Genomic DNA, 27,021 nt, shown 5'->3' on the forward strand with positions numbered 1-27,021 from the left:
GCAGTCCACTATGCCACGCAGTCGGTCACTGGGAAAAGACTTTATCCACTTAAATCTTACCTGTTGTATGCAGAGATGAAATAAAGTATGTGGACTATTCAGTTAACTGTGATATAAACTGTTATGTGGTTGTGTTAATGTTAAGGAGATAGTTTATGTTGGGTTAGACCCCTCATTATCTGTTTGTTACACTGTGGTTATCTATGCTAATATCAGCGAGCGTGCTAGAAAGCCTTGTTAAGTTTGATAATTAAGATACGTGGAAATTGCTGGATAAGAGATTTATTCCATTTGTGTGAAATCTCACCCACTGGTAACTACTGAGAGTAAGTTGCTTATCCTTATCCTTCATATTTATATTCCTTTTCCATTTCACAGATGACATTAAAATAATCACAACGTTTGTGATGAAGCTTCTGAGGTTCCTCTGAACACTTTTACATATGGAATATAAGATAAGTCTCTTAAATTCACTGTTTTGTTTTATATAACGTTCAATATTTTCAATTAAAATACATTGTACAATTATGGAGTTCAAAAAGAGTACATGGTGTGAAAACAGAAAGAAAGAGACACGCCTTACAGAGAGAAAAAGGGCAGACTGCCTGCAGCAGTCAAAGTAAATGGATCACATATGCATGTTCTTTCCTCCTGGCATTCAGGAGTGTCTCTCAGTGACCCACATCCCACATTTCCCACAAAGAACCCCATCTTAACAACTACTTTTATATACATTTGTGTTATTATACTGCATAAATTACACAGCTCTTTAAATAACCTGCAGGCTGTCCTTCACTGGGGCTCACCCCTGTGTTTTTAAGATCAACCAGGTGGGATAAAAGTGTCTCTCAGGACAGCAAGGTCTGAACCTGTGTAGGTGATCTGGGTACCAGGTTCTCTGGGTCTTTGTAGCCGTTAGCTGGACTGGTCAGCGCTGTGTAAACCTCCACATAGGCTCTACACACCAGCTCTGACGACTGACGGAAAATCTGCTCCCTGCACAAACAGATAAAACTCTTTAGATTTGTATACTCAAAAAAATAACAGCAGTAAATGGGCCTTTTAAATTCCAACATTTCTAGCATAAATCAGACAAGCAGAGAGCCATGCTGTAATTGGTCACTGACAGAGCTGAATTAAGTCAGCCATGAGTAAGAATTTGTCCTGATTACTTTTTTGTTCAGTGACCACTGTGTGCCCCTGCTGTGTCAAAACAATGACTGATGTGGTGCACACTGCCATCTATGGATACATATTAAAGCATTAATGTGCAAGCATCAGGTGTCAGCCATCGCAACATGTACTGATGTAGCAAAGAAAATGCTATTTTGCAAACATCATGTTATTTGCAGTATTATTTTTCATGTTATGGACAGATGTTTGAAATCATATTCAGTTATGTCATACAGATATTTTTTTTTTGTGTGTGTATTTTTTGAGCTTTTAGAAAAATTAGGCAATCAAAGAAAATTATTCAGCAACAATTTTCTTAACTGATTCATCGTCTTAGTCATTTTTCCATGGTTCCATTTGTAAAAATGTGGCAATTTGCTACTTTGCTTATAACATAGTAAAATGAATATTTTGGGGTTTTGGACTGTTAGTTGGACAAAACTCCACATCTGAAGATGTCACTTGACATTAGACCATATTATATACACTCACCAGCCACTTTTTAAAGGTACACCTGTTCAATTGCTTGTTAACACAAATAGCTAATCAGCCAATCACATGGCAGCAACTTAATGCATTTAGGCATGTAGATGTGGTCAAGACAACATACTGAAGTTCAAACCGTGCATCAGAATGGGGAAGAAAGGGGATTTAAGTGACTTTGAACGTGGCATGGTTATTGGTGCCAGACTCGCTGGTCTGAGTATTTCCAAAACTCCTGACCTACTGGGATTGTCACACGCAACCACCTCTAGGGTTTACAGAAAATGGTTTGAAAAAGAGAAAATATCTAGTGAGCGGTAGTTGTGTGGACACAAATTCCTTACTGATCTAAGAGGTCAGAGGAGAATGGGCAGACTGGTTCGAGATGACAGAAAGGCAACAGTAACTCAAATGAACCGTTATAACCAAAGTATGCCAAATACCAAATCTGAATACAGAACACATCAAACCTTGAAGAAGATGGGCTACAGCAGCAGAAGACCACACCGGGTGTCACTCCAAGAACAGGAAACTGTGGCTACAATTCGCTCAGGCTCACCAAAATTGGACAAAAGAAGATTGGAAAAACGTCACCTGGTCTGATGAGTCTCTATATTCAGCTGCGATATTCTGATGGTAGGGTAAGAATTTGGTGTAAACAACATGGAAGCATGAATCCATCCTGCCTTGTATCAACGGTTCAGGCTGGTGGTGGTAGTGTAATGGCGTGGGGAATATTTTCTTGGCACACTTTGGGCCCCTTAGTACTGAATGAGCATCGTTTAAACGCGACAGTAGGACTTCCAGTAGGATAATGCACCATTTCACTAAGCTCAAATCTTCAAACTCAATCCAATCCAATAGAGCACCTTTGGGATGTGGTGGAATGGGAGATTCGCATCATGGATGTGCAGCCAACAAATCTGCATCATGTCAATATGGACCAAAGTATCTGAGGAATATTTCCAACACCTTGTTGAAAGTATGCCACAAAGAATTATGGCAAAGGGGGGTCCAACCTGGTACTAGCAAGGTGTACCTAATAAAGTGGCTGGTGAATGTATATCATACCATACACTATAGACCAAACTATTAGCGATTAAAACAAGAAAATAATCAGATTTTATTGTTTTTGCAGTGCTATTTTTTTGTTCTTTACTTTAAGTCAAGACCAATTTATAAGTCACTTAGAACATTAAAAAAATCTAATTAGAAACCACATCTTTTGTTCTGCTTCACTTAAAATATAACGTTAAGTGAAGGACATAAAGTGACTATTTCTTTCAGTGGAGTACAAAAGGAGGATGCAAGAGTGGGACTGAAGAGTCCAGTGAGAGGACTCAAGGACACAGTGGGAGTGCCTCTGTTATGTCCCACTCAGACTCTTGAGATCCATATGTTTAATTGGCCCACAGAGAACACAGAACCATAGTACTGTGTATAACACCCAACTCCACACCAAATGCAACACAAAATGTGAAACAAAGGGAGTCTAATAGTACATTCCCATTATTTGTGCACTATAGGAGTGTTTTCAGAGTTCTGGTGGGTGTTTTGGTGTATTTAGGTGAGCAAAGAAGCAGGCTTGAGAGATAGAGGGAGAGAGAGAAAGACAAAGAGGAGGAATGATTTCAGGGAACGAGTGAGAGTGAGAAATGGACCAGAAGCTAATTAATGGCGTCCCGCGCATCAGCCCTCCCATGTCCATTAATAGAGAACATTAACCTGAGGTACAGAGTGCTCCTCAAGCCTGCTGCACTTCCCAGTAAACGTGACTCATAGAAAGAGTGCTCCAATGTAGCAGCTGGATTGAGCTAAAAGCATGTGCATTTTCTGATCAGTAAGACAAATACAGGTAGTTCTGCAGACCGCTCTCTCAATGTGTTGGTGGCTTTAGCAATTTAGCATCCAAACTCGTCGTGCATTTAGTCGAGTGTTTTGTTTGGTATGCAGTAATGATCGTATTATATCTGGGAAACTAATGAATGTTGAACATTATTAGGTCAATGCTCCTTCTATTTTCATCGCACTGAATAAGCTCTTTACCCTGTTGAACACCATGCAATGTTGTAAACATTTAGCTTGAAGCCTGAATATTGCATGAAAGCCATTCTTTCCCTGGACAGAGAGAGTTACTTTCAACAATAGGGACAGTAACTCACTTGATGGCTGCACTGAGCAGGAAGTTTAGCTGTGGCATCAAGAGAGTGTCAGGGGACGACAAGTACCGATCAAACTGGACCTGTTGTTTGTGTGAGAGATTTAACAACAGGTGATGAGTCAAAGAATCATAATAATTAAGTGTGAATTTATAAATTCCTTCAGGAAAACCTGCTTCATTCATACACACAGTGTAACTCACCATTGCTGCTTTCACTGAAGAGCTGTCCATGCTGGGGAGGAGGGACAGAGGACCCTAAGGCAGAAAAGTGAACATCAGCTTAGAACCCAACTCAAGGTCACCGTGTTTGAACAGCAACAATGCTGAATCTGAGAATCGATCAAAAGGTCAATGGCTAAGGTCTTCATTCATTTAGGTCTGCAGACAGCTTTTAAAACGTTCCTTCCTTCGCCATTTGTCTACACTGCCTTCAGCAGCTGCTTAAAATGGGTGGAGGCAGGGACACAATGATAACTGAATGAATGATGTTACGTCCGGCCACCTAAGCGTATAATAAGGATAATTTCCTTTTATCTCAATAACTATAAATAGTGCTTGCACATCAGTACATAACACTTCCTTTACCGTGCTGGCTTATGTTTTAAATGGCTGATTGGTTGGTTAAACATCTGTTTGACTGTTTGATGTCAGTGGGTGTTGTAGTTCATCTCGGTTTAACCATATGGGATTCAGACTATTCATATATTAAAAACTCAGGGAAAAAAGACCATCATAATGTTGGCGATTTGATGATCATTCAGCTACAATTATATTTTGTTTATTAGAAAAAAAAGATACATTTTGGAATAAACTAAACTTGGATGTTTAAATCTTACTTTGTAAACAAGAGAAATTACCTCCATAAATCTCGATGTTAACATGACAAAAACTCTACAAGGTAAACACGTGACTGCCTTTGTGAACACAACAGCAGGTACCAGGCAATTAACTGACACAGATTATCCAGAATGGCAACATTAAGTCAAGCTTAAATGCCTAAATTGCCAAAATTAAAAGCAGCAAATAGAAGGCAGTGCAAGGGTCAAAGCTACAGTGCAGTACCTTCAGGGATTTTATAGAGATAGGGGCACATTAAACATTCTATGAGCAAACTCATCTGCTTGCTACTAGATAGTGCACAGTACGGTTTTAATCACTGTTTCCTTGTTTCTGACTTGTTCATCTGATGTATCAAACAAAAAGACCGGGATACAATATTAAACAGATATTGAAAGTAAACCTGAAAAGTCTAAAATAAACACGGGGATTCTTGTCAGTCGTTGACATCTGGGATGCCACTGCGTGTAGACAGCTAGACTTAATCTTTTCAAATGGAAGACTATTTAAAGAAAACCCAAGACAGGCCACCCGAGGAGAGAAGTAGTGTGCAGAAGAATGACAGTTCTTGATTAAGCTTTGCGTTGAGCTGCAGCAGCAGCAGCAGGGTGTGGTGTATCCTGACATGACCCGGAGTTTCAAGACTCGCATGCTAAACCACAACTATGGGTCAGCCCAGTGGTAAAGTGTGTTACAAAGAGGGAGGAAGGCACCAAGGCATCAGCTCCCTCATCTGCACAGGACATAAGCTAATATATTTTAATAGAACATAATATAATCTGCCTCCCTCTGCCCCTTTCTCATCTGAAAATCAGATGGAAATGCTATTATGTCCTAATAAAGACATCGGTCATGTGGTAACCATAGTGACCATTAGGGGGTCTAACAGGAGAGATGTGAGAAAAATGCAAAGTTCCAAAACTTCACGAGTGAGTGCATGTGAACGTGTAATTAAAGTTCTTCACCTGTTCAGCAATGTGCTGCTGGACACAGCTGTAGATATAACCTAGTCCAGCTCTGGTCAGCACGAACGATGCCTGCTCGTTGATCAGAGTGTCAAGGTGAGCCTCGATCTAGAAAATGGGGAAGAGAGCAGCTTAAAATCCAGTCCAACCCTGCATTGTTAACCAATGGTCCTTGTGGTTAATGGAGAACCACTGTGCTATAGATAATGAAACTTCCACAGGAGCTCTTGTGGTGCTCAATTACAAAAGGTGTGCTAAAAATAGAGGGATAGATGGCGCATTTGAGCATGAACAACAATACATGACGCACACCCTTCATTGAGAAAGTAAATTCAATCTTTTTTATAAAAGATTTGGACTCTGTGGGTTTTAATGAAAGAACAATAATTAACAATTTTTAATCAACAATAGTCCTAGACACAGACAATGTAATGACTGTAAGCTTAGAATTCATGTTGAATAAGTACTTATAAATAATTAGTGTTTCATGATTCAGGTGGTCTTGTCCTACTAAAGTGTGGTGTGTTATCATTAGATTCATATCCCTGACTAATTGTAATTAAATGTAAATTGAAAAAATTTATTCACAATTAATTTGTTGATGACAGTTTACAATTAGGGCAGACCTGGAACTCGAGCATCTCGAGCCTCTTATCAGTGAACTCAAAGAGAGCCAGCGTGGTCTTCATGACATACAGCGAGTTGACCATGTAGGTGGCCATATCAGCAGTTCCGAGGTTACTGGCTGACACAGTACACAACTGTAGTAGGGGATCCAATATGCAAGAGAGCACCTGGGATAGACAAAGTGAGTGAGTAAAGAGTCTTAAGAGATGAGTGATATATCGCTGACTTTGATAAATGGTGATGAAAGCAAATATTAAGACATTGATATCCCATAAATTTAAGAGATACAGAAAATGCTTACATAGTGACAATGAGGAGAGATGAGTTTGATCATATTGTATAAAAATGAGTTTACCTGAGCAAAGTCAGCCTGGCGGGCATCCAGAGGAACCACTGAGGAATCGTGGGAAGCCAGCACCTCCCTGAGGAGGGAGAGGGTCTGAGTGAGGGAGGCTGTAGGTCCCAGGTCTGCAGGTGGCAGCTCCACCTGCCCAGGCAGACAGAGCCAGAAGAAGACAAGGTATTAGTAGATGGTGCAAAACAGCAAAATTACTATGGCAGAGGTTAGCTGTGTGGGCTGTAGCCTTCACCAAGACAAGGGGTCCTCATAACACTATCAAAGCATTAAACTTCCCTAATGAGCAGCATGACAGACCGAATATGCAACTCTCTGCTCCTGCTACTCTGAGCCTCAGGCTTTTTAGAGTCAGTAGAGCTTTTTTTAATGAAGAGGGTTTTGATTTCAATGGCCTCTGGATACACAACACAGAACTGAGCCCCACCACCTTTATCCACCTAATAGAGGAAATTATGAGAGGGCTGTGTTCCTGGCATTAGCTGGAATTGACACCAAAACCCTGAGGGCCTCCAATTTGATTAACACCGAGCTACAGGGATAATTCTTGTAACGGCTATTGACCAGGACACAGCCAGCATATTATGTGGAAGAGCTCCCGCTTGTGCTGAGGTATATTTGGATCCCAATTTAACTAAATGGTAACAAGTCTGGTGTTTTTTGCTAACTAGCGCCTTTTCAGGGCTGTGGCCAGCAGGCCGAAACTGTTTACAAGCGTCAGTGCTTCAGAAATAGCCTTGTTGTCTTTGAGGGTTTAGATGCAGAGCTGAAATACACAATGTGTGTCCACAGGGTGCAATACTGAACTTCTGCACTGTCATTTAAGCGATTGTATGAAAGAACATTGCGAACCATCTCTATTTTAAAAACAACGCTATCATCCTACTCATATTGTACCTTGTCCATGAGTCTGCTTGCATGAAGGCTCAGGCTGTTGAAGAACATCTTTTTGCTGAGGATGTGCATTTCTTCAATAGTAATGAGCAAGGAGGCCACACTGGTCCCAATGATAGAGCTGGACAAAGATCAAATAAGTGGATAAGTCAACTGCATCTAGACATTATTTACATCATTAATAATTTTTTTCTTTGATTCTTCAACTAATTGTTTAACCTACAAAATATGGCACAAAAAAGTTTTATCTCAACCTCCAAGAGCCCAGAGTAACATCTTCAAATTACTTATTTGGTCAAAACCGCAAAATAAAAAAAGGTATTCAATTTACAAATACATAAAACTCAGAAAATCTGAAAATTCCCAAATTTGCAAAAATAATAATAAAATAATGAAAATAATAATAAAAGTACGTTTAGCTTTACAAACAACTTAAATGATTAATCGATTATCATAATTGTTGCCTTCTAATTTTTTGTTGTACGATTAATCAACACATCATTTCAGCTCTTAAGTCATTGTTAAATTATTAAACACTGCCATTTTGAGTGAGTTAAAATACCTGATGGTGTGGTGGTAAAACTTCAGCAGGTTGGACAGCTTGTAAAGCAGGACAGCACCTGGCTCAGCCACAATGACCTGTTCTATCCGAACCTGAGGGACACATCCATAACACACAGAGTGAATGCATAAGCAGAACATGACAGAACACAGTATGCATTCAAGAGAGCTGATCAGTGTTTCTTTAATACTTAAACTAATTGCACTGCTCACTTTCAGCGGCCTGCAGACTCCCTCAGTGATGTGTCCAACCACCTCTTGCATGTTCTCCTCCACAGCTAAAGAAACACACACAGACAGACAAACAAACACACACAGTTATTTGGGATTAAATACACCAACTGTTTTGAAAATATAATGAAAATAAGCACAGTATTAATGAATACAGCATTGGAGAAAAAACCTCTTTTGGATCTAAAGTAAATCTGTAGTAACACACTGACTTAGTATAACATAGGGGTACAACATTACTAATTAAATCCTGTATAAGGCTTTGGATTAGTTCATGCATTCATGTTTACTCCAATTCAAGTCACTGTGTTTAGGCAGGTTCAGCAATGCCATTATTCAAACTCAGGTGGCACCATATAACCATACTGACACCTGCCTAAAAATGCAGGGTTCAAATGTTTTCCAAATCAACTCTTTACCTGATTTGTTAGGAGTGAGATCATAACCACAATTCATTGAAGAACACTACCCCAAACATTCCAAAGAGATAAATGTTTACATTTGATAACCAGGATGTAATAGCTTAGCATAACAAAAATGGCAACTGATCCTCCTATAAGCGGTTTTCATTCTCAATGGCTATAAGAACTGAAGAACTTAAATTAGGGAAACAAGCACAGGATTAGTCCACCAGGCTGAACTAAATGTACTGGAATTAGATTTGTTCAGACTCTCTAACTGTTGCCAACATCTCTAACCTCAATGAACAACTGGTTACCCAAACTCTGTCCAATAAACAAGCTCCTTGTCAGTCTGTGTGACATTTTTCAAGCCTTAGTTCACTTGTAAAACACCAAATTAAAAGATATTTGTCCAAATATTTCCGATAAGGGTAAACTAAAATTTACAAAAAAAGAGGGGGTTGCTGCAGGTGTGATTGCAACGTTTGTAATTTAAGGAGTGGCATGAAACGAAGATGGAAAACTGCACACTGTGCTTAATATGTACGAAACGTCATACCTTGCAGAGTGACTTGTTTCAGCAGAGCTTCTAGATGCTCTTTCTCTGATGCAGTGGCTTGGTGTAGCCAGGCCAGCATGTCCCCAACATACCTGAAAGAGCAAAAAAACTGTCTGTATTAAACAGTATGTCACTGAGGGTCCAACCGAAGGGCTAAACTTGCTACGTGGCGGCTACAGCCACATCGAGAGGCATGGGTCATCGTGTTTCCCTCCCTCCACACACAAACACACAAATGGCATTTGGTGTTATATAACTGTGGAAAACAGCAAGGTTAAACTTGAATTATTGTGTGTAAGCCTGTGTGTGTGTTTGTGAGCGTGTGAGTGAGTGTGAGGACATAGGGAGGTGAGAAAGAACTTCATGTTCTCAGAACTGTTGATGCCTCCTATAAAGTGGAGGTGATTTGGTATTCCACACATGGCTAGTATTCTGAGAAAATCTCCCATTTAGCTCCTGGGCACAGGAGGAAGAGGATGTGATACAACAGGAAACAATGACACACTCACACAGTCCTTGACAAAATAGACATTTAACATCTTCTTGAATCAGATTTTAAAAGTTTAGAATCATAGAGTTTGGAACCAAATCTAACAAATGTATAGTTTAGGAATCATGACATTTAATTCATAAAGAGTACCATCTTAAATTGGCTAGTATTCTGAGAAAATCTGCCATTTAGCTCCTGGGCACAGGAGGAAGAGGATGTGATACAACAGGAAACAATGACACACTCACACAGTCCTTGACAAAATAGACATTTAACATCTTCTTGAATCAGATTTTAAAAGTTTAGAATCATAGAGTTTGGAACCAAATCTAACAAATGTATAGTTTAGGAATCATGACATTTAATTCATAAAGAGTACCATCTTAAATATTTATTAAAGGGATAGTTGTGTTATCAAGCCATTGATCTCATTTGAATGTCTCTGTTTAGAGTAGGGACATTCTGAGAGCTTATTATTTGAGAAATGTTTTCACAAATCAATGCAAAATCGTAATAATTGAAAAACATGGTGAAAATGTGGTTAACTTCTTCTAGCCATTCATCTTGGAGGATGCATAAATGTTATTGTTCCTATTTTAAAGGCAGATTCACTTTGATTTCATAGACATCCTTTAATTGAGATAAGCTACACTGAACTCATCATTAAGCATCCATGGGTTTCTCTGACTCTGGCTACACTCAAGAAATTGTTGCATTCTTTTGCTTTATTACAGTAAGAAATGGCAATGTTCAGCTCATAAATGGGATCTGAGATGTACCTCATGGGGTCATGTGAATGCATCTCTATGGGGCGAGGAGTTCCTCCTGGCCCGCCGCGGGTAAGGGCGTCAATGAAGCCTCGCACCACAGCACACCTGCGTGCAGTCCCAAACTCATCAAGGGTGTACCTAACCAAACAGAAGAGAAAGAAAGCAACACTCAACACCCAAACCTCATGTGAAAAGACGGCGGCCACAGTGTTTTCGTGCAGACTGTGTGTTGGAGGTCAGGCGCTGACATACATCAACAATGCAGGCAGCTTTTCCAAAAGGAAAGACTTTGAGGTTGTTTTGATTACTTGGCGGTGGCAGGCTCTGTGACAGACTAAACAGAAGATAGTGCTGAATTAAGATTCCGGGAACACTGGTCTCCACTCTCTCAGCCTCAACATCCCCAGCCAGCGCATGACCTTGGACACTTTGTGGGCATTGAGACAGGTGCATTTCAGAGAATGGAGACAGACAGAAGGAGGGTTTGCCATGAAAACATATCTTGGGGTAACGTGTGAAAATTTTCCAGTGTGTTGTGTTTTATGACCTTTACCTTATGCAATTCTTTGTTCTATAAGAGCATGCACTGTTTTCCTGTACTAGAAACTGATTAGAGACTAACATTTTTCTTAATATTCTTCATTATGTATTTCCTGTTTCAGTCAGTGCTTGCCTTACAATAAGTAATGAACATTTGTAGTACCTGCTCATATGTACTTTTCAAAGTACCTAAACATTTTCAAGACCCAATGGTACATAATGGTATACAGCATGCCATGATTCTCAGAGTGACTAAACTCTTTGTTTATCACTTAATACACAAAAAAACCCTCGTATTTACTGAATAATTCTTTTTTGAGCTTGGTTTTATTAAATTGCTGGTGAATTTATTTACTCATCATACAGTATTTGTCAGAAACATGCAAACATAGTTTTTTACAACAAATTTTAGAATCCTGTTTTCTATTTTGACAGAATTTTTGTTTTGTGGGTCTGCACTTTCCTCTTCTGCTGGCTGGATGGTGGTGACATTTATTATTGCTTCAGGCTGTGCGCTCTGTTGTTTTCTAATCAAGAACCTCTTTGTTTCACTCACCAAGAATACAGTGACAAGAATCTTATTGGCCATAAATTCTCACAATTAATCTGCAAGTGCCCACAGAGCCTTATAATCATTAGAAGAACTGCCACTTAATTTTCAATTTAGCAAGCATGTATTTCTGCTCCTGCTCCAGCAGTGCCTGTAGCTATCTGGCAAAGACAAAAACATTTTAAAGGCCCGACTTAGACTACAGTGACTATTAATTAGAATAAATGAATGATGAATTTAATATATATCCAATGATTTTGGACATAACATCAAAAGACCTACACGGGTCTACTTCTACTTATTGTTAATGCTCTTAGAAAATGTGTAAACATCGATTGCCATGGAAAGGGAGAGAAATGATGGGATAAAAAAATGCTGTTTCTAAGAGAATGTGTGTTTGCATGTTACTTGTAAAGGACAGGTCGGTCCTGTAAGGCTTCCATGGCTCGAGTCAACACAGGGCTGATATCACATGTCTCTTGGGTCAGTCCTCTGCATTCATCTTTGTAGAAAAAAGGAAAATGGGACAAGAAATCTATTTATAGGACTAGGACAGTATCAACCAACTAACTAAAGAGATGCAGTCTTTCTAGTAACTATGCTTGTGTCATTGTTGCTAAATGTTTTGGAACATGGCAACGCTGTTAGCATGAAGCAAATCAAAGCACCAAGAACATTTTTGAATCATATTTTCCTATGAGCTTGTACCAGAAGTCAATTTACTTATGTTTCAGACAATACAAACATAAACAGGCTTTGACCAGTCTTCCAGACTGTGGAGAAAATGGGTCAACACACTCCACTCTTGTCAGAACGTATCTAATGCTGGAAATACAAGTATATGCCCTTTTCAAACAATGTGCTTTCATATTTTTGAAAATGTAGTTCTCCCTCTTAAACAACAGACAAATGCATACAAAATAAACTAACTTCTACTACGATGTGCAGAGAAATTATAAAACAACATGACTTTCATTTGACCATCACCAAATTTTCACTTGCCAAATGTCTGGATTTGGGTAATTTTGAAAATCTAAACCACAGCAAAATTAGCATCTGTACAGCAACTTATAATTTAGTAGATATGCTATATTTTGTTATTGTATAATTACACAAATGAGGTTTCTGTGATCTAAATGTTTTATTTCCATTTTGATTTCAATGACAAAAACACTTGGCTAAGCTAAGGAAAATTCTGGTTTCTGGCATTCTTTTGGCAAAACTCAGCCAGTGGTTATGAGCCACAGGTGCTATCAAATGTGTCCTATGCACACCTTTACTCTCACTTCAAAGACCACAGTTTTGTATTTAGTTCTAGCCAATGAATAAATAAATAAATAAAAGCAACACTAACAAATCATCCAACAGCAGCAACATTTTGGAGCCAAAGAACATGATTAATTATTTTTAATCATTCATTTCTACAAAATGTACTTGTTTGATTGTCTGCCTCTGACAACACAACACAAGTTCAAGTTCAGTATGGAGGCCTTAAACAACAACGGTCACAGTCAATTTTATCCCTCAGTGTGCTCGTGGTATCAACTCGTGTACTATACTCACTCTGTGCCCAGCGGTAGAGCTGCTCATATGATGTCTCCTGTAACACGGCCATCTGCTCCATGATCTCTAACCTGGAACAAGCACGCAAACAAAGACCACATATTACATACCCATAACCTGTAGCATAAAGTCAGATCCCTGACAGTGACATAAATACCACACCTGGATGTTTTTCCCCCCACTCCTTTGTTCCACCATTCAGGTTCAACATAAATGCCATGAATTTAACAACAAGAACAGAATCACTGTAAAAGACTGTTATTTCATTCTGTCAGAGGAAATTGAGCCCAGAGTAACACTATGAAGTGAGACGTGCACCATACCCTGCAGTTTGCTGGTTTGTTCGCAAGAGGATTTTCACATCCTCATGGATGTGCTTCACTCGGCTGAGAGCTTTGAAGAAATCCTGGGAAATTGAACAACATAAATAAATATTTATTAGAAGCAATATGGGTTGCATATATGGGTTTGCAGAAATCATTCAGACATCAATCAGACATTATGGCAAAACATAACAAATTATAGATGCTACATTTAAAAACACGTGCATATCATAATTATATGATAATATTATCAACGTTTTTTTTTTTAGTATATTTAGTAGTTGGTATAGTGTACAAAGTGATGGGGAGGATCGTAGCGAAAGGTTATCATTTCAAAATGTCACCCTTCAACTAGAGGATATAAATAAGGGAGGGGAAAAGACAACTATAGATCAGCAAGACACTGATCTGTATCTGATACTGCATCATCCCATCCTGTGAGTACTAAAGGGAGGATTTCTTAATATGATTTAATTCATTAGTATACATTATGATGGAGATTACCTCAGTAATGGGTGCATCCCGAGCTCCTCGCAGCGTGGCCATCTCCTCATTAGATAGCTGGAACTTGGCAAGGAAAGCTTGAGCAACCTGAGCTCTTAACTCCAGGCGGTGACTGAGGGGAAAGAGATAAATGTTATAATTTCCTTCACTTGCCATTATTGCACTTTAATATTTGTATATCTGTGAATTGTTTTCTCCTTAGAATGTTTTGTCATTTAGTTTCTGTTCAGTACAGTTGGGCCTTTGACTGTTGTCACAATTTGTTTTGTATGTCTTGAAGGCCCTTGAGGATTTTTAGAAAAGAACTCAGACTGTTCCTCCTGTCTTTCATCATTGGGTTTTATCACTGCATTTTGTCATCCCCTTGTGTTTTCTCACTGTGCAAATAAAAAGATCTGTCAGCGTGGAAAAAAAAAGTAGTACACTTTTATCAAAAAATTGCATGTTATCAACAAGCTGTAATGTTTGAAGTCCTACAGCAGATGGCAGTCATACTCCTCACACACAAGCACACACATCTTTGCCCTGTGTTCAACAGGGTGAGACAACAAGGTGGGACAAAGAGTAAAGATATCATGTGCAGCAGTAAGAAAATAAATAACAGAGGAAGACAAGAGAAACAAAAAGAATACAGATACTGGCCACTATCAATAACAGCAGAGCGATCACTATCAGTGTCACTGCAAGCGTCTCAACACAATAGTGACCATGGCAACCGCCCCAGTCAAACAGGGAACTCAGTCATGGGATAGCAGGGCAAGAGTCCTCCCTCGGTCTCCATCTTTGCATCCAAACCACCTCGTCTATATTCTCTCTCCGGTCTGTAAAAACAGGGCTGGGTCAGTTAATCACCAGGTTGTTTTGGTGGGGGAGAAGAACCCAACATTATCTGACCATTGTCTCTCACACAGCTATTACCAGCGCTCAGCCAACTGAAAGTAAAGGGTAGTAAATCTGTTCCAGGATTCTATGATTTAGTATTTCTCTATACTGCTTGCAGAGCCTCACATGCAGGACCTCGAGGCCTCTTTGTCCTTTATGTGTTTCCTGTGTTGAGAGTTTGTTGCAACACACAAAGACAACTTGGCTGGACCACCGCCTTTAATACCATGCAGATAGGCTTCTGCGTAAAAAAGGTAAGGTAAGGGGAAGTTCATACTTTCACTGAGATTGTCAAAAACAATATTTTAATCTATCACAAACATCTGTAATTACGGTACATAATTCACATGATGTAACAGAAGACTGTACTAAGTTACCTGTCGCTGCCCAACCATGCACAGGTGTGTTCAAAAACACATTAAACTTCTAGACAGAGGTGGAGAGAATTGAAAAATAATTGATTAGAGTAAGAGAAAACACATCTTGCCACTGGAAGTTAATAAAAAGAAAAAGAGGCACTTTAGCTACCTGATATCCCACAGCAATTACAGTGACATATAAAAAGTAATGTTATGCTAATGAGGTTATTCATTAAACTGAATGACGCATAAATTAAAGAAACTATTTCCATGTGAACATGCTTGTCTTCACACAACGCATGAGCAATATTAATATGAAATCTGCAAACTCTCGTAGAGCGAAGAGCTATTGTTATCTCAAGAAAGGAGATTTTACCATTGATATGCAAATGTATGCAGAAAGCTTTTACAAAAAAATCTAATTGGATCATCTGTTCTATAATGAGACACTGTGGCGCAAACGTGACATTTCTATCACTAAAGGTTGTTGAGCCATTATCTTCATAAGAGTGAAAAAAAGGTCACACATACCATTTTTATGTGGCATAAAATTGCCTGGCCATCTGACGGTCCTAATAGTAGTAAAATGCTTCATAAACCTTAGCTCAATAATCACATTTAACATGTCATAGCTTTGCATTTCATATGTGAAGCATTTAAGCCATAGACTGCATTTGGTGCAAAGACACCAGTTGGTGCATTCAAGTAAGGTTGTGTTCACTGTGTTTATGAGAAGAGTTGACTTGAATGACCCAGAAAAATGCAGAAACACAAAATCATTAGCAATTTTTTGTCACCTTGCAACACTGTTCTCAGGATTAAACCACTTGACCAGCACATATACTGCATAATCTACTCAATTTATATTATATGGACAAAAGTAGTGGGACACCTACACATTATTTTTATAACATCCCATTCTAAATCCAGAAGCATTAATATGGAGTTGGTCCCCCCTTCGCAGCTATAACAGCTTCCACTCTTCTAGGAAGGCTTTCTACAAGATCTTTTCTGTGGGAATTTTTGCCCGTTCATCCAGAAGAGCATTTGTGAGGTCTGACACAGATGTTGGACACGAGGGCCTGGCTCGCAATCTCCGTTCTAGTTCATCCCTAAGGTGTTGGATAGGGTTGAGATCAGGGCTCTGAGCGGGCCAGTCAAGTTCTTCCACACCAAACTGGGAAAACCATTTCTTTATGGAGCTGGCTTTGTGCACGGGGGCATTTTCATATGAAAGAGGAAATGGCTAAACACAAACTGTTAGAAGAACTTGTAACATCAAGATTTCCCTTAAGAAACACCATACCATGAAAAAACAGTCCCTGCCAAAAGTTTTGGGATTGGGGTGTCCCGGTACTTTTGTCCACGAAGTGTATGTCAAGAATTATAACCTCATGAATTTCATTTTAAGGCAGCAATTGTTCCCAAGACCTTATTTGGTGAGGTTTATGTCTATGAACATCAAAGCTTCATAGAGCACTAGCACAGAAAACCTTTCTCACATGTCAAACATTGCAGAGTCACCTCTAGAGGACAAAAAAAAAAAAAACAATTGCTCATGTCCAGGCCTAGAGTGACTGAACTGTTCCTCCAGGTTGCAATCACAACAAAGAGACAGGAAGAGCAAGGAAACGGTGGATGCAGCAGAATCACTTTCTACAGCGCTGTCAGGACATGACACATTCTTCTCCAGCCTGCAATTACCAAATACCAGAGAGAGGCAACATACTTGAGTGAATTGGCAACATCACACTGTAAAGACAAGTATGTGGAGACTCTGGGCTAGTAGTTCAAAGGAAAATTAACTCAATGATGTAAGCTTTTCTTGAAAAATACCCAACAAGTGCAAAGTTAAATTAGATCCAGGTTCCATAATGTTACATGATAAGATGAACACAAGTGTGTGTGTGTGTGTGTGTGTGTGTGTGTGTGTGTGTGTGTACGTCAGTCTCTTTCTTTGTCTCTCTTGTGCATCTGTCCAGATTTCCTAAGCAGGCCAATTGATTTTGTGTGTAAAAGCAAAGATATAGTTTAAGCAATAGTACACATAACACATTAAGTTCACTAGTTATTATGTAGTGTGTATAACGTGTAAAAAAATGACTTGTATGAAAAGATTTATAGGAGAAAAGAGATAAACTGTTCTCTGTAACAAGCAAATGTCCAACCCTCTGCATTAAAATCTATTAGGGGCCATTTCAAAGGCTTGCATGGAAATTTGGCATTCACAAAGCTGTTAGTTAGCCACACGCCGATGATCACAGAGCGCAGTTGCAGCCAGTCACATTAGACAACATAAAGGCATAGTCACAGTCATACCCTCATTAACACCCAGCTGAGTCTTAGTAAGGCTCAAGTGTCATTTTACACAGGTTGTCTTTTCCACTCTGATGTCTCTGTTGGTTCTCGAGGGTTTCAGAGCCCTTGATTTATTAATGACACACAGAAGTCTTGCTATGTTTGCACCTCCCGTCCAGACTAAAACGGCCAAGACGAAGAAGAAGAAGAAGTCTTGCAAAGTAGAAACACAATGCTGCTGACAGAGAATTTGACTTGGTATTTTTATTAAAATATTTTGTACTGTGCACAGTTATAGCCTACACTTGTCCTATGAATGTCCTTGTATTTACTTTGCGACGACTCCCAGTGTGTTTTCCGCCACCACAACAGCTTTTGTGGTGGCTCCCATGTTACATTCAGTAAATGTCCCAGCTCGTTATTGGTTCATGCAAAATAAATCTGGTGTGGTTCTTCATCTGTAGTACTTTATTCTTTCACCAAATCTTCTGTAACTATGGAATAGACCATCTGCTTCATGTTTACACTGGCACACACATGCCCAGTGTACGTGAACGGCCACTCGATGCACGTTTTCACTCGTTTTAATATAGACGGAGATCAACTCTGATACACAGCTAAAACGCTGGTGTCGACGGAGATCGTATTAATAGTATAGATGGGGCCTTAGAACATAAGCTTTATTTTCAGGAAAAATATTCTGAATTAAACACTGCTCTATGTCTGATAATGTATTAAATGCTGTAGGAATTACTGTGGTAAATACATGGCAGCCACAAGCCAAATGCAAGTAAATATTAGTAGTGGTTATTGAATGTATCTACGTTGCTATTATTAAGTAGGCCTACTGTAGCTGTCTGACTAGTTCAGTAATAGCTGGAGAACTAAACCAACAGGTGAGGTGAAAGAAACATCCGTTTGAGAGACGTCTCAACTTGTTCAGCAGATACCATGTCACACTAAGGCAAAGATCACATAGTGCAGGACAGGTGGGTAGCATTATGTTTCATTATGGAGCAACAGACAACTATTCAATGCTCTTGCTGACAGCACCAGCCCAAAACAAAACCGCAGCATGTCTGAAAGCTGGTGGACAAACACAGGTTGTGTACTCTCATTGGCTTGCCTCTTCTAGCTTTTCTTCTGCACACTGTAAGCAATCCACTGTTTCTTTCCATTTCATTAAAGCTGACAAATGACACTGTGCCACTGGCAGATAAGATAGCAAACAGTTCAGGACAGGCCTGCACTGCCGGGTAAATATGTATCAGGAGCATCTGCAGCGCTTTGAAAGCGTACTTTCTCAACAGAGCTGCCCTATAAGCACTAAAAATGTGAGATTATTCTGAAAACATAGCACTGCTATAGTAAGTGAGTGGCTTGGGACTACAGAGGATTGTTTGACCCAAAATAAATCTGACCGAGAACACTAGAGTGGTGTGGTGCAGTGGGCTGACGGATGGGTGGCTGAAGGAGGACAGCTTGACTGCACTCTTCCCCTGGCAGCTCTTCTGAGAAACAATTGCTAAAGACAAGGTCAAAGCCCAGCGTGCAGACACCATCCCATCTGGCTGTGGGGTCAATGTGGTACTGCGAATGAAAATGTCATGCAAACGGACAGCAGATCCCAACGGGTTTACTATGCAAAGACAAGGCAGGAGGCCTCTCAGAAGGGCAGCCGTGTGAAACCTTTGACCACTTATCTTCGACAAGAACCCACTGCACAATGGATTATGTCTTCTATTAATTCATTGTCTGCATATAATCACTGGTGTCGTTATCCCCACTGGTGTCTTTCACTGTTCTCAAATTTGGAACTCATGTACTTCATTTTCAATCTCGCTCCTTCCCCTCCCATGTCACCTTTTCGTCAAGGAGGTCCTGATGCTGTGCTAGCTGAGCATGGAATTGCCGCGGTACATCACAGCTGGAAGCAGTGTCTTTTGCCAGAAATCTACATTATATTTGCCTGTGCCTCTCTGTCAGCTCAGAAGGTCACTCAGTACTAAGGTCACAGCCACCACAAATGTTAATGAACCACACCCCAACCCCCATCTATCAGTGAACAGGAGCTGGTGTTTTATTTTCACATCCCTGTCAACACTCTGCCGGCCAAATTCATAGATTAATGATACCTAGATTAATTTTATTGGCAGGCTTTCAACCAAAAAAAACCCCCATCAGTATTCCAAGGGCGGCTGGGTGAATATTTAAGATACACTGCCTGACTCTACTAGTGAGTCTATGTCATGGTAAGCTGTATTTATTGGATTGGATTTGCATATCTGATGGCTCTTAATATGTGCTGTCAGCAAATCTCAATGCACACGCTCAAACTCAAGAACATGTTGATGGGCTGTTCTCCAGTTGTAATAGTCTGGCTTCAATAAGATTGGGGAGTAAACAGAGTAAACAGGAACTACTTTGATGTGACTCCCAAGGCCATACATCACAGGACATGACGAATAAAACAAATAAAGTGCCATTAATGATGATTGCAGCCCTCCTTATGCAAATAGACAACTGCGGGAGAAATATGCATCAACCTCATGAATCATTCATCTCTTCTCATCAAAAATAAAGATGTGCTTGCCAGTTCTTCTTGCCCTGCACCAAATCTCTCTAACTTCTGACATAGTAAAGAGAAGCTGCATTTTATAGACTAGAAATGTAATATAAACTTATTACTGTTTTAACTTGCCAGGTCGTATTTGTGTGTGTGTGTGTGCGCGCACATATACACATACATACATATATAAATAACAAATTCAATCAGTATATCATTTCCAATTCACTTCTAACTTAAAAAAATAAAATTAAATAGACAAGAAAACGGGGAAGTGCTAGCCCATTAAAGGGGTAAGCAATTCCACTACCATTATATAGAGCAAACAACGACACAGCAAGTAATGTAACTATTGTTAGCCACGTTGTGGGTTATCAAACTGTTGTTACAGTTGCAACACTAACATGCAGAGAGGACGAGACGATCCCAGAGCCAGCACACGAACTCCAGACAGCGATACTCATGACTCTTCTGCTACAACAGCTAACATCACAACAGTCTTGGCAAACGAGAATGTAAGCTGAATTTCCATGGGCAATTCATTTAAGGTTACCTGACACACAAATCATGGCTGGTATAGTGTTGTGGTCAGAGCCATTCTGTTTGTTTCCCATTTACAGAGTACAAACACTGAATTTATTTGCTACGCATGCATGCACGCGCGCACACACACGGGGGACAACTAGCGGGCCGTGAGGAGATATTCGCTGAATTTGACAAAAACAAGTATATTGGATTAGAATCTCTTACAAGGTTACACTTTCCAAAGAACATGTGTGCAATTAAAGCTTATCACTTGCAAAGAGGACCATGTTTTTTCTGCCGTGTGATTTGATTGAAGTGCCATTTGTCTGGATACTTGCCTGACTAGAAAAGGGTGTAATTTCTCTGTGGAAATGAGACACCAGACAGAGTGAATCCATGGCGTCTAGTTTTGGACTGATGGAGATGCCTATCAGTGACGAATGTGATGGGCTTCCAAAATGACTTGTAGCCTCAGAACAGATAAGAGGAGAAATGGCTGCATGAGATTTCTTTGAACTTTCTGCAGATAATTTAGAATATAGTTGCCATCATATCTCCATGATCTCCCCAACATTCTGAAATGCTAGTTTTAAAGTTCAGGGCAGCAGCCTTGTAATACTGTCTTACTGTTCTACATTTTGATGACAGTTTAGTTACAATCAGATTGAGAAACAACTTGTGATTGCAATGAAAGAATAAGGTTGAGTCTCTTTCCCACATCAGCACTTGTATGAGAGTGAACAATGAGTTTAAAACTTGTTACAGCGCTACAATAAACACCTTACCTTATATAATGAGGAGGATAAAGTGTTGCATAACGGCAAAAAGAAATACCTAACATTTTGTCCACCAGATGTATGAAGCAAAATATAAGAAAAACCTTACAATATAATGCAAGCAGACACAAAAATACAAAACTGCTACAGTTAAGAGTCGAGCTGAATTCAGGGTTCCTAAACATTTCCCATTTCAAAATTCCATACTTTTCCAGACTTCTCTCTTTTTCTGACCATATTTGACATCTGAGTACAAATAGCTAGATGGATGTTAAAAATGGTTTTAATATCCAACTGGTGTATATGTATGTATGTATCTGAATATGTATGCTATTATGTTGCATATAATTGCCAGAAGATTGTAGGTAGTTACCGTAGCTCATACAAATCAACTTTGTGGCTGTTCAGCCGACACTGCGACAAAGAAAAAACATTCCACTGTCAAACATCTCAGCTCAAAGAGGATGTAAACTAACTGGTACCACTGGTACCACCTTTATTCTTATTATTTTAATGTTTGGTTATTTGTAATGTAATTCATTTTTCGATTCATTTAGTAGTTAAAAGGGACTAGGGGCAGAGCTTTTTGCAGGCTGTGCGTAGAGGCAGCTCAATGTAGGAGAGTGCGTTCAGTCACACGTCATACTCCTTGACTTGCCTTCCACTACATCAAGCCTGCTCTCTCTCTCTCACAGCGGTAAACATTTTGGCTGCGCTGCCTGCTTCAAGACCTGAAAATTGTTAAAATCAAAATACATTACCATACTGCGTAGGAACACCTTTCTGATGCTGTCTACCACCATTAAAGACTTAAAATTGTAAGTCTGAATTACATTAAATTGTACAGAGGTTTCTACTTTTCGGGTCACTCTATGTGTCTGACTCATATAACCACAACAGGCAAGAAACAAAAGTAAATATGTAAACCATTACATGTAAGATTATTTAGTTCAGAAAAAAGAGCCAGCTGGTTGGACTTCTAGACACTAAGTCAGAGGCAACTGGATTTGCCATCTATCTAATTATAAAGAGGTGGAAAGTAATGAATTACAATTACTCACGTTACTGTAATTGAGTAGTTTTTTTAATCTGAAATTTTACTTTTACTTAAGTATGTTTTGTAAGTATTGTACTTCACTACATTTTCAATCACATCCGTTACAGAGTAAAAAAAAAAAAGCGCAAGGAAAAACTCACTACCACTTTGGCTTCAAGTGCAAGAGAACAGCTTTATCATGCACTGTAAGCTGTGAAAAATGCTGTATCACTTCCTGCTGCAGCAGCTTCACATTAAAAGCATTTAACTGGCAAAACACAAGGTGATTTTTAATTTGAAGTAGACACAGGAAATGCAATCTGTTTGTAAGTGAGATTAGCGCTTACCGTTCTCATTCTTCAAAAATGCGTCCACACAACAAGACAACCGTCATTTTCAACAGTTTTCTGACAGCGGACCAGTTTGAAATATTGCAGTGAGTAATGCAACAGTCCGGAGCAGACACAGTGAGCTGTAAGATAAAGAAATGCAGGCACAGGCTGCAGCCTGAAACCTCCACCTTCTCAGCCGGGTAACCAACTCCTATCACTTTCGCTGTTCACAGACTCATGTCGTGTACAGCATACAGTCAAATCATGACTGCTCACATAATTATGGAAAACTGCCCGACAATAGTTTTTTTAGATGCCCCAGATTTCTGTGCCCCGTGGTATTAAAAGGCATCAGCCGTTAGAACCAGTAACTACAGGTGTCTCATGCACAATAACGGCGCACCTGCATAATAACGTCAAAACCGGTTGATTAATATATCATGCCAAACAGAGTTACATGTATAATTACAGATTTTAACCATCACTCCTCCTTGGCTGCGGTCTGAGAGCATTTTCTAGATAAATAGGCCTATGTAGATTTATCATTAAGGATTTAGGCCTATGTTTTAAGAGTCTGTCCACACTGATATAAGATAATAAAAACGTTAAATTTGCGAAAGTTGAAAATATTAAACAAGCAATTATTTTAGCAAGTCCGGCCCCCACAGTGTCTGCTTAGAAAAATTTGTGCCCTTGACCAAATGTAGTTGAGGACTGCTGTTGTAGAGGTAAGTAAAATAATAACCTACATCCACTGGTGGTTAAAAATAAGTTTTCATAGTTTGGTAAGATGCTTTGCTCCAAATAGCCAAAAAGACATCAGTGCATGACATTGTTGGTTGGCATAAGCAACTTGCTGCAACTAGTTATTTATTATACTAATACTGATATACCAATACAATTACCACCTGTTTGAATGTAAATAGGGATATGACTTCATATACAGGGCCAGTGTTTCCCGTTTTCCCAGTCCAGTGTGGCACGCCAGAAGCGAAAGTATTCACAAACTTCGCATTATAACATAAAATGTCATTGTTTTTTGCCATTGATTTGGCAAAGTATCTGTCAAACAAACTAAAATTCAAAGCGCCATATGGCTTTGTTCCCTTATTAAATTGCAAGAGACTGCTATTTATTAAATAAGTATAATACGTATAAATATGATATTAAATCATTATAAATAAGTTATTTTAGGAGGTTAAAAAAGTAATTAAGCAACTTTTACTCTGAGTAAATTTTAAATGAGCTACTTTTTACTTTTACTTGAGTAGATTTTTAAACCCATAATTTAACTTTAATTTACTCAAAAGTAATTGTACTTTAACTTAAGTAGAATATTTTTGTACTTTTTTCACCTCTGTAATTTTACATGTATATATGTAAAGTTAAAAGGTTAACTCTGCGTAATACCATGCACACACATACATCACCACACATCCAAACACTCACACACACAAAATGTTTACCCGTTAAGAATCAACTCACTTTTCTCCCTGCAGCTTGTTGGTTTTTACTATGAGATCTTGAGTTTGCTCCTTCACAGCCTGTTGAAGAAAAATTTGTGTTTTGAAAAGATGGCCATCAAAAATTAGTTTCTCAAAAGAATTGTAATAATTCAATGATATGAAGACTAACTTCATACATTTGATTTACACCATACTAATAATTTTAAAGGTTTCCAAACATCTTGCCAAAGGACTGCAATTGAAAATTATCCAGCTGGCTAACACCGGCACATTTTCAGCAATGTTGATTAATGTGTGTTGTCCTTATAAATAAATGAAATGAAATGAAATACCAAACAATACACAAATTTACCAACCTCTATTGCTGTTATGAGAAATTTTGCTTTAGTAAACCATTATTCTCAAACGACATGCTAGAATTACCATACCTTTAATCTACTGGTCATTTCTTCACAACATGTGCTCATGGCCTGGACATCCTCATTAACACTTTCGAGCTCCTGTGGAGAATGTGAAGTTACAGTTACAACAGCACTGAGGCAGATGTATCCCCTTACACACATACAAACATAGTAATCAATATTTATTTGAAGTACTGTACTGTTTAAACTACAGTTGTTTATCAGAACAAATATTGGGCCTGCTTGAATCACAGGCTTTCAGGTTCTTCACTACAGTCTTTGGTGATGTGATTGTTGCTGCTAAGAAGTTCTGTGCTGTTCAGCATCACTATCACAATTGTGTCTCTGGGAACTGAAAGTGTCTGTATTAGTCTAGTAACAAATATCCTCTGCTGGGAGAGACTAATCCATCCAGGCCCGTCTCTGTCATTCTCTAAAATATAGTTAACAACTAAGAGGTGTCCTTGTACAGAAGTTTTATTTAAGGGTAATACACTGTATTTCTTGCAAAACGCTAGGTTACCTCTTTTACTTCCTTAAATATTCGTGCAAAGTCCTCATTGATCGCCAGGCTTCGCCTCTCTATGTCACCGCGAAGATTTCTCCTGGTGCGCAAATTGTTGTCAGTGAAGAACACAGAGAGCGCCTTCAGAGCCTCCAGCATCTCCTGAAAGCACAAAAGGACATTATCATGTTAGTCAGTAGGGGTGTTCTGACAAATGCTGTATAATTGAGAATCTCTTCCCTCTGGACACAAACCATCGTAGCCAAAACTGCGTGGAATAAGCAATGACGGGGGTGCCATCGTTAGCTTGCGCTAAACCCCTGGTATATTGGAAAGGGGAACTGTTTCTTAACTACAAACTAGGAAACTAGGACCAGACACCCTCTATAAGGCCAAAGTTAAATCCCACACTGAATGACTGCAGCAACATGCTATCTGCTAAATTACTAAACAGTTTTTGGCGATTTTACTGTGCTTATATACAGTAACGGGGAGCAATAACGTTATCGTTTCCCCCGAAACAAGTAGCTGTGGGAGAATGACAATTTCACTAAAGGGAAGAATTATGTCCAGTTGTGACGCGACTAGCTTCCAGATTTAGCTACTGTTAGCTCGCTAGCTAGACGCTTAGCTCTTCCAATTTACCTTGTCATTGTCAAGCCTCGTCTCCAGTATTTTGTTAAGTTTCCTTGATAGCGGGTTATTTGGTTGAGAAGGCGCGTTTGGGTTCTGTATTACAGTTGACATTTCTACTTTAGTATCAGACATTGTACACAAACACCTCCACGTCAACTTTCGGAAAGCTGTTTTGGTCCGTGTGAAATAAACGTCCGGTCGGCATGTAGATCCCTGGAGGACAACGACACAACGTTCCGGTGCGCACTTTTATTTATTTTTGTTGAAATAAGATGTTGTTTGGGATGATGATAATAATGGCAATGTAATAAGTAATGGTATGGTGGTAATGTAATGTCACTCCTTCAAGAAATTGTGTTATTGTGTTAGGAAAATAGAGTGACAGCGCAGACAGCAATGCTGCATTCAAGTACAGTTGAAAATATTCCTCCCAGATATTTTTCCAACAATAAATGATTTATATCTTTAAAATGAAATAATTGCAACATGAAAAAAGAAACAATTTATTAATTACTATCATTTGCCATTCTTACCAATACAATTGGTAAATGCATTTGTTTTTATCATCCACATTTTTAACAGTTAAATGACATGTTTCTGCACAATAAAAAAAACAACAGTTTAACTATTTCCCAGTTGGACATGCCTGAGATTAGCAACTTATATTACCTGACAATCAACCTGGCTGACTATAAAAATGATTCCACATATTTTTCCTCATACTTTTGACCCAACAATCAAGTGTGTGTGTGTGTGTGAGTGTAGGAAATGTTTTTTTAGACCAATGAAATATCTGGATGTGCTGCTTATAAATCAACTAATTCTTCCAATTTACTTATTGATCTTCCATTAACATGTTGACTGGTATCTCAAGACGCAAAATAGTCCTACCAACGCAGACAAAACATACAAAAAAATAGGCTAATAAGAGAATAAACCTTAAAAACACAATGACATTGCATTTCACAATTTACCCCTCAAATAAGTAGTCTATCCATGTGAAAATGCTGTAGTAGCCTATCACTAACAAACATCTTGACTCAAGGAACTTTTTCAGTCGATTAGTCTTGTAAACGCAATATTTAGTCTCTGATCTCTAAAAGTTATTTCTGTGTTTCGAAATTACATGAAAATTAGATTGTAGATCGTTTTCCTTACGTTCATCGCAACAACAACTCAACTGAGTTTTACTATATTCGGGGCTGTTATTTCCAGATGTACTTTAGCAGTTTACGAGGCGTCCGTGAATACA

At 39.0% G+C, this 27,021-nt stretch overlaps 1 protein-coding gene across 1 annotated transcript; it reads right to left on the reverse strand.

Annotated features, from left to right (window-relative positions):
• Positions 1–266: 266 nt before the first annotated feature.
• On the reverse strand, positions 267–25,965 carry cog6 (component of oligomeric golgi complex 6). The gene is made up of 19 exons (XM_038693445.1): positions 25,779–25,965; positions 25,152–25,295; positions 24,656–24,727; positions 24,247–24,305; positions 13,988–14,099; positions 13,484–13,566; positions 13,161–13,231; positions 12,006–12,099; positions 10,517–10,645; positions 9,248–9,339; positions 8,270–8,334; positions 8,058–8,149; positions 7,499–7,616; positions 6,602–6,733; positions 6,246–6,413; positions 5,620–5,727; positions 4,019–4,072; positions 3,819–3,898; positions 267–996 (listed from the first exon to the last, which is right to left on the reverse strand). The coding sequence occupies exons 1-19, from the start codon at positions 25,899–25,901 to the stop codon at positions 849–851; spliced, it is 1,944 nt and encodes a 647-aa protein (XP_038549373.1). The 5' UTR covers positions 25,902–25,965; the 3' UTR covers positions 267–848.
• Between the last annotated feature and the right edge of the window lie 1,056 nt (positions 25,966–27,021).

Source organism: Micropterus salmoides, unplaced genomic scaffold (genome assembly GCF_014851395.1).
Source record: "Micropterus salmoides isolate LMB-PRFRI ecotype aquatic unplaced genomic scaffold, ASM1485139v1 Ms_hic_scaffold_3, whole genome shotgun sequence".
Lineage (NCBI taxonomy): Eukaryota > Metazoa > Chordata > Actinopteri > Centrarchiformes > Centrarchidae > Micropterus > Micropterus salmoides.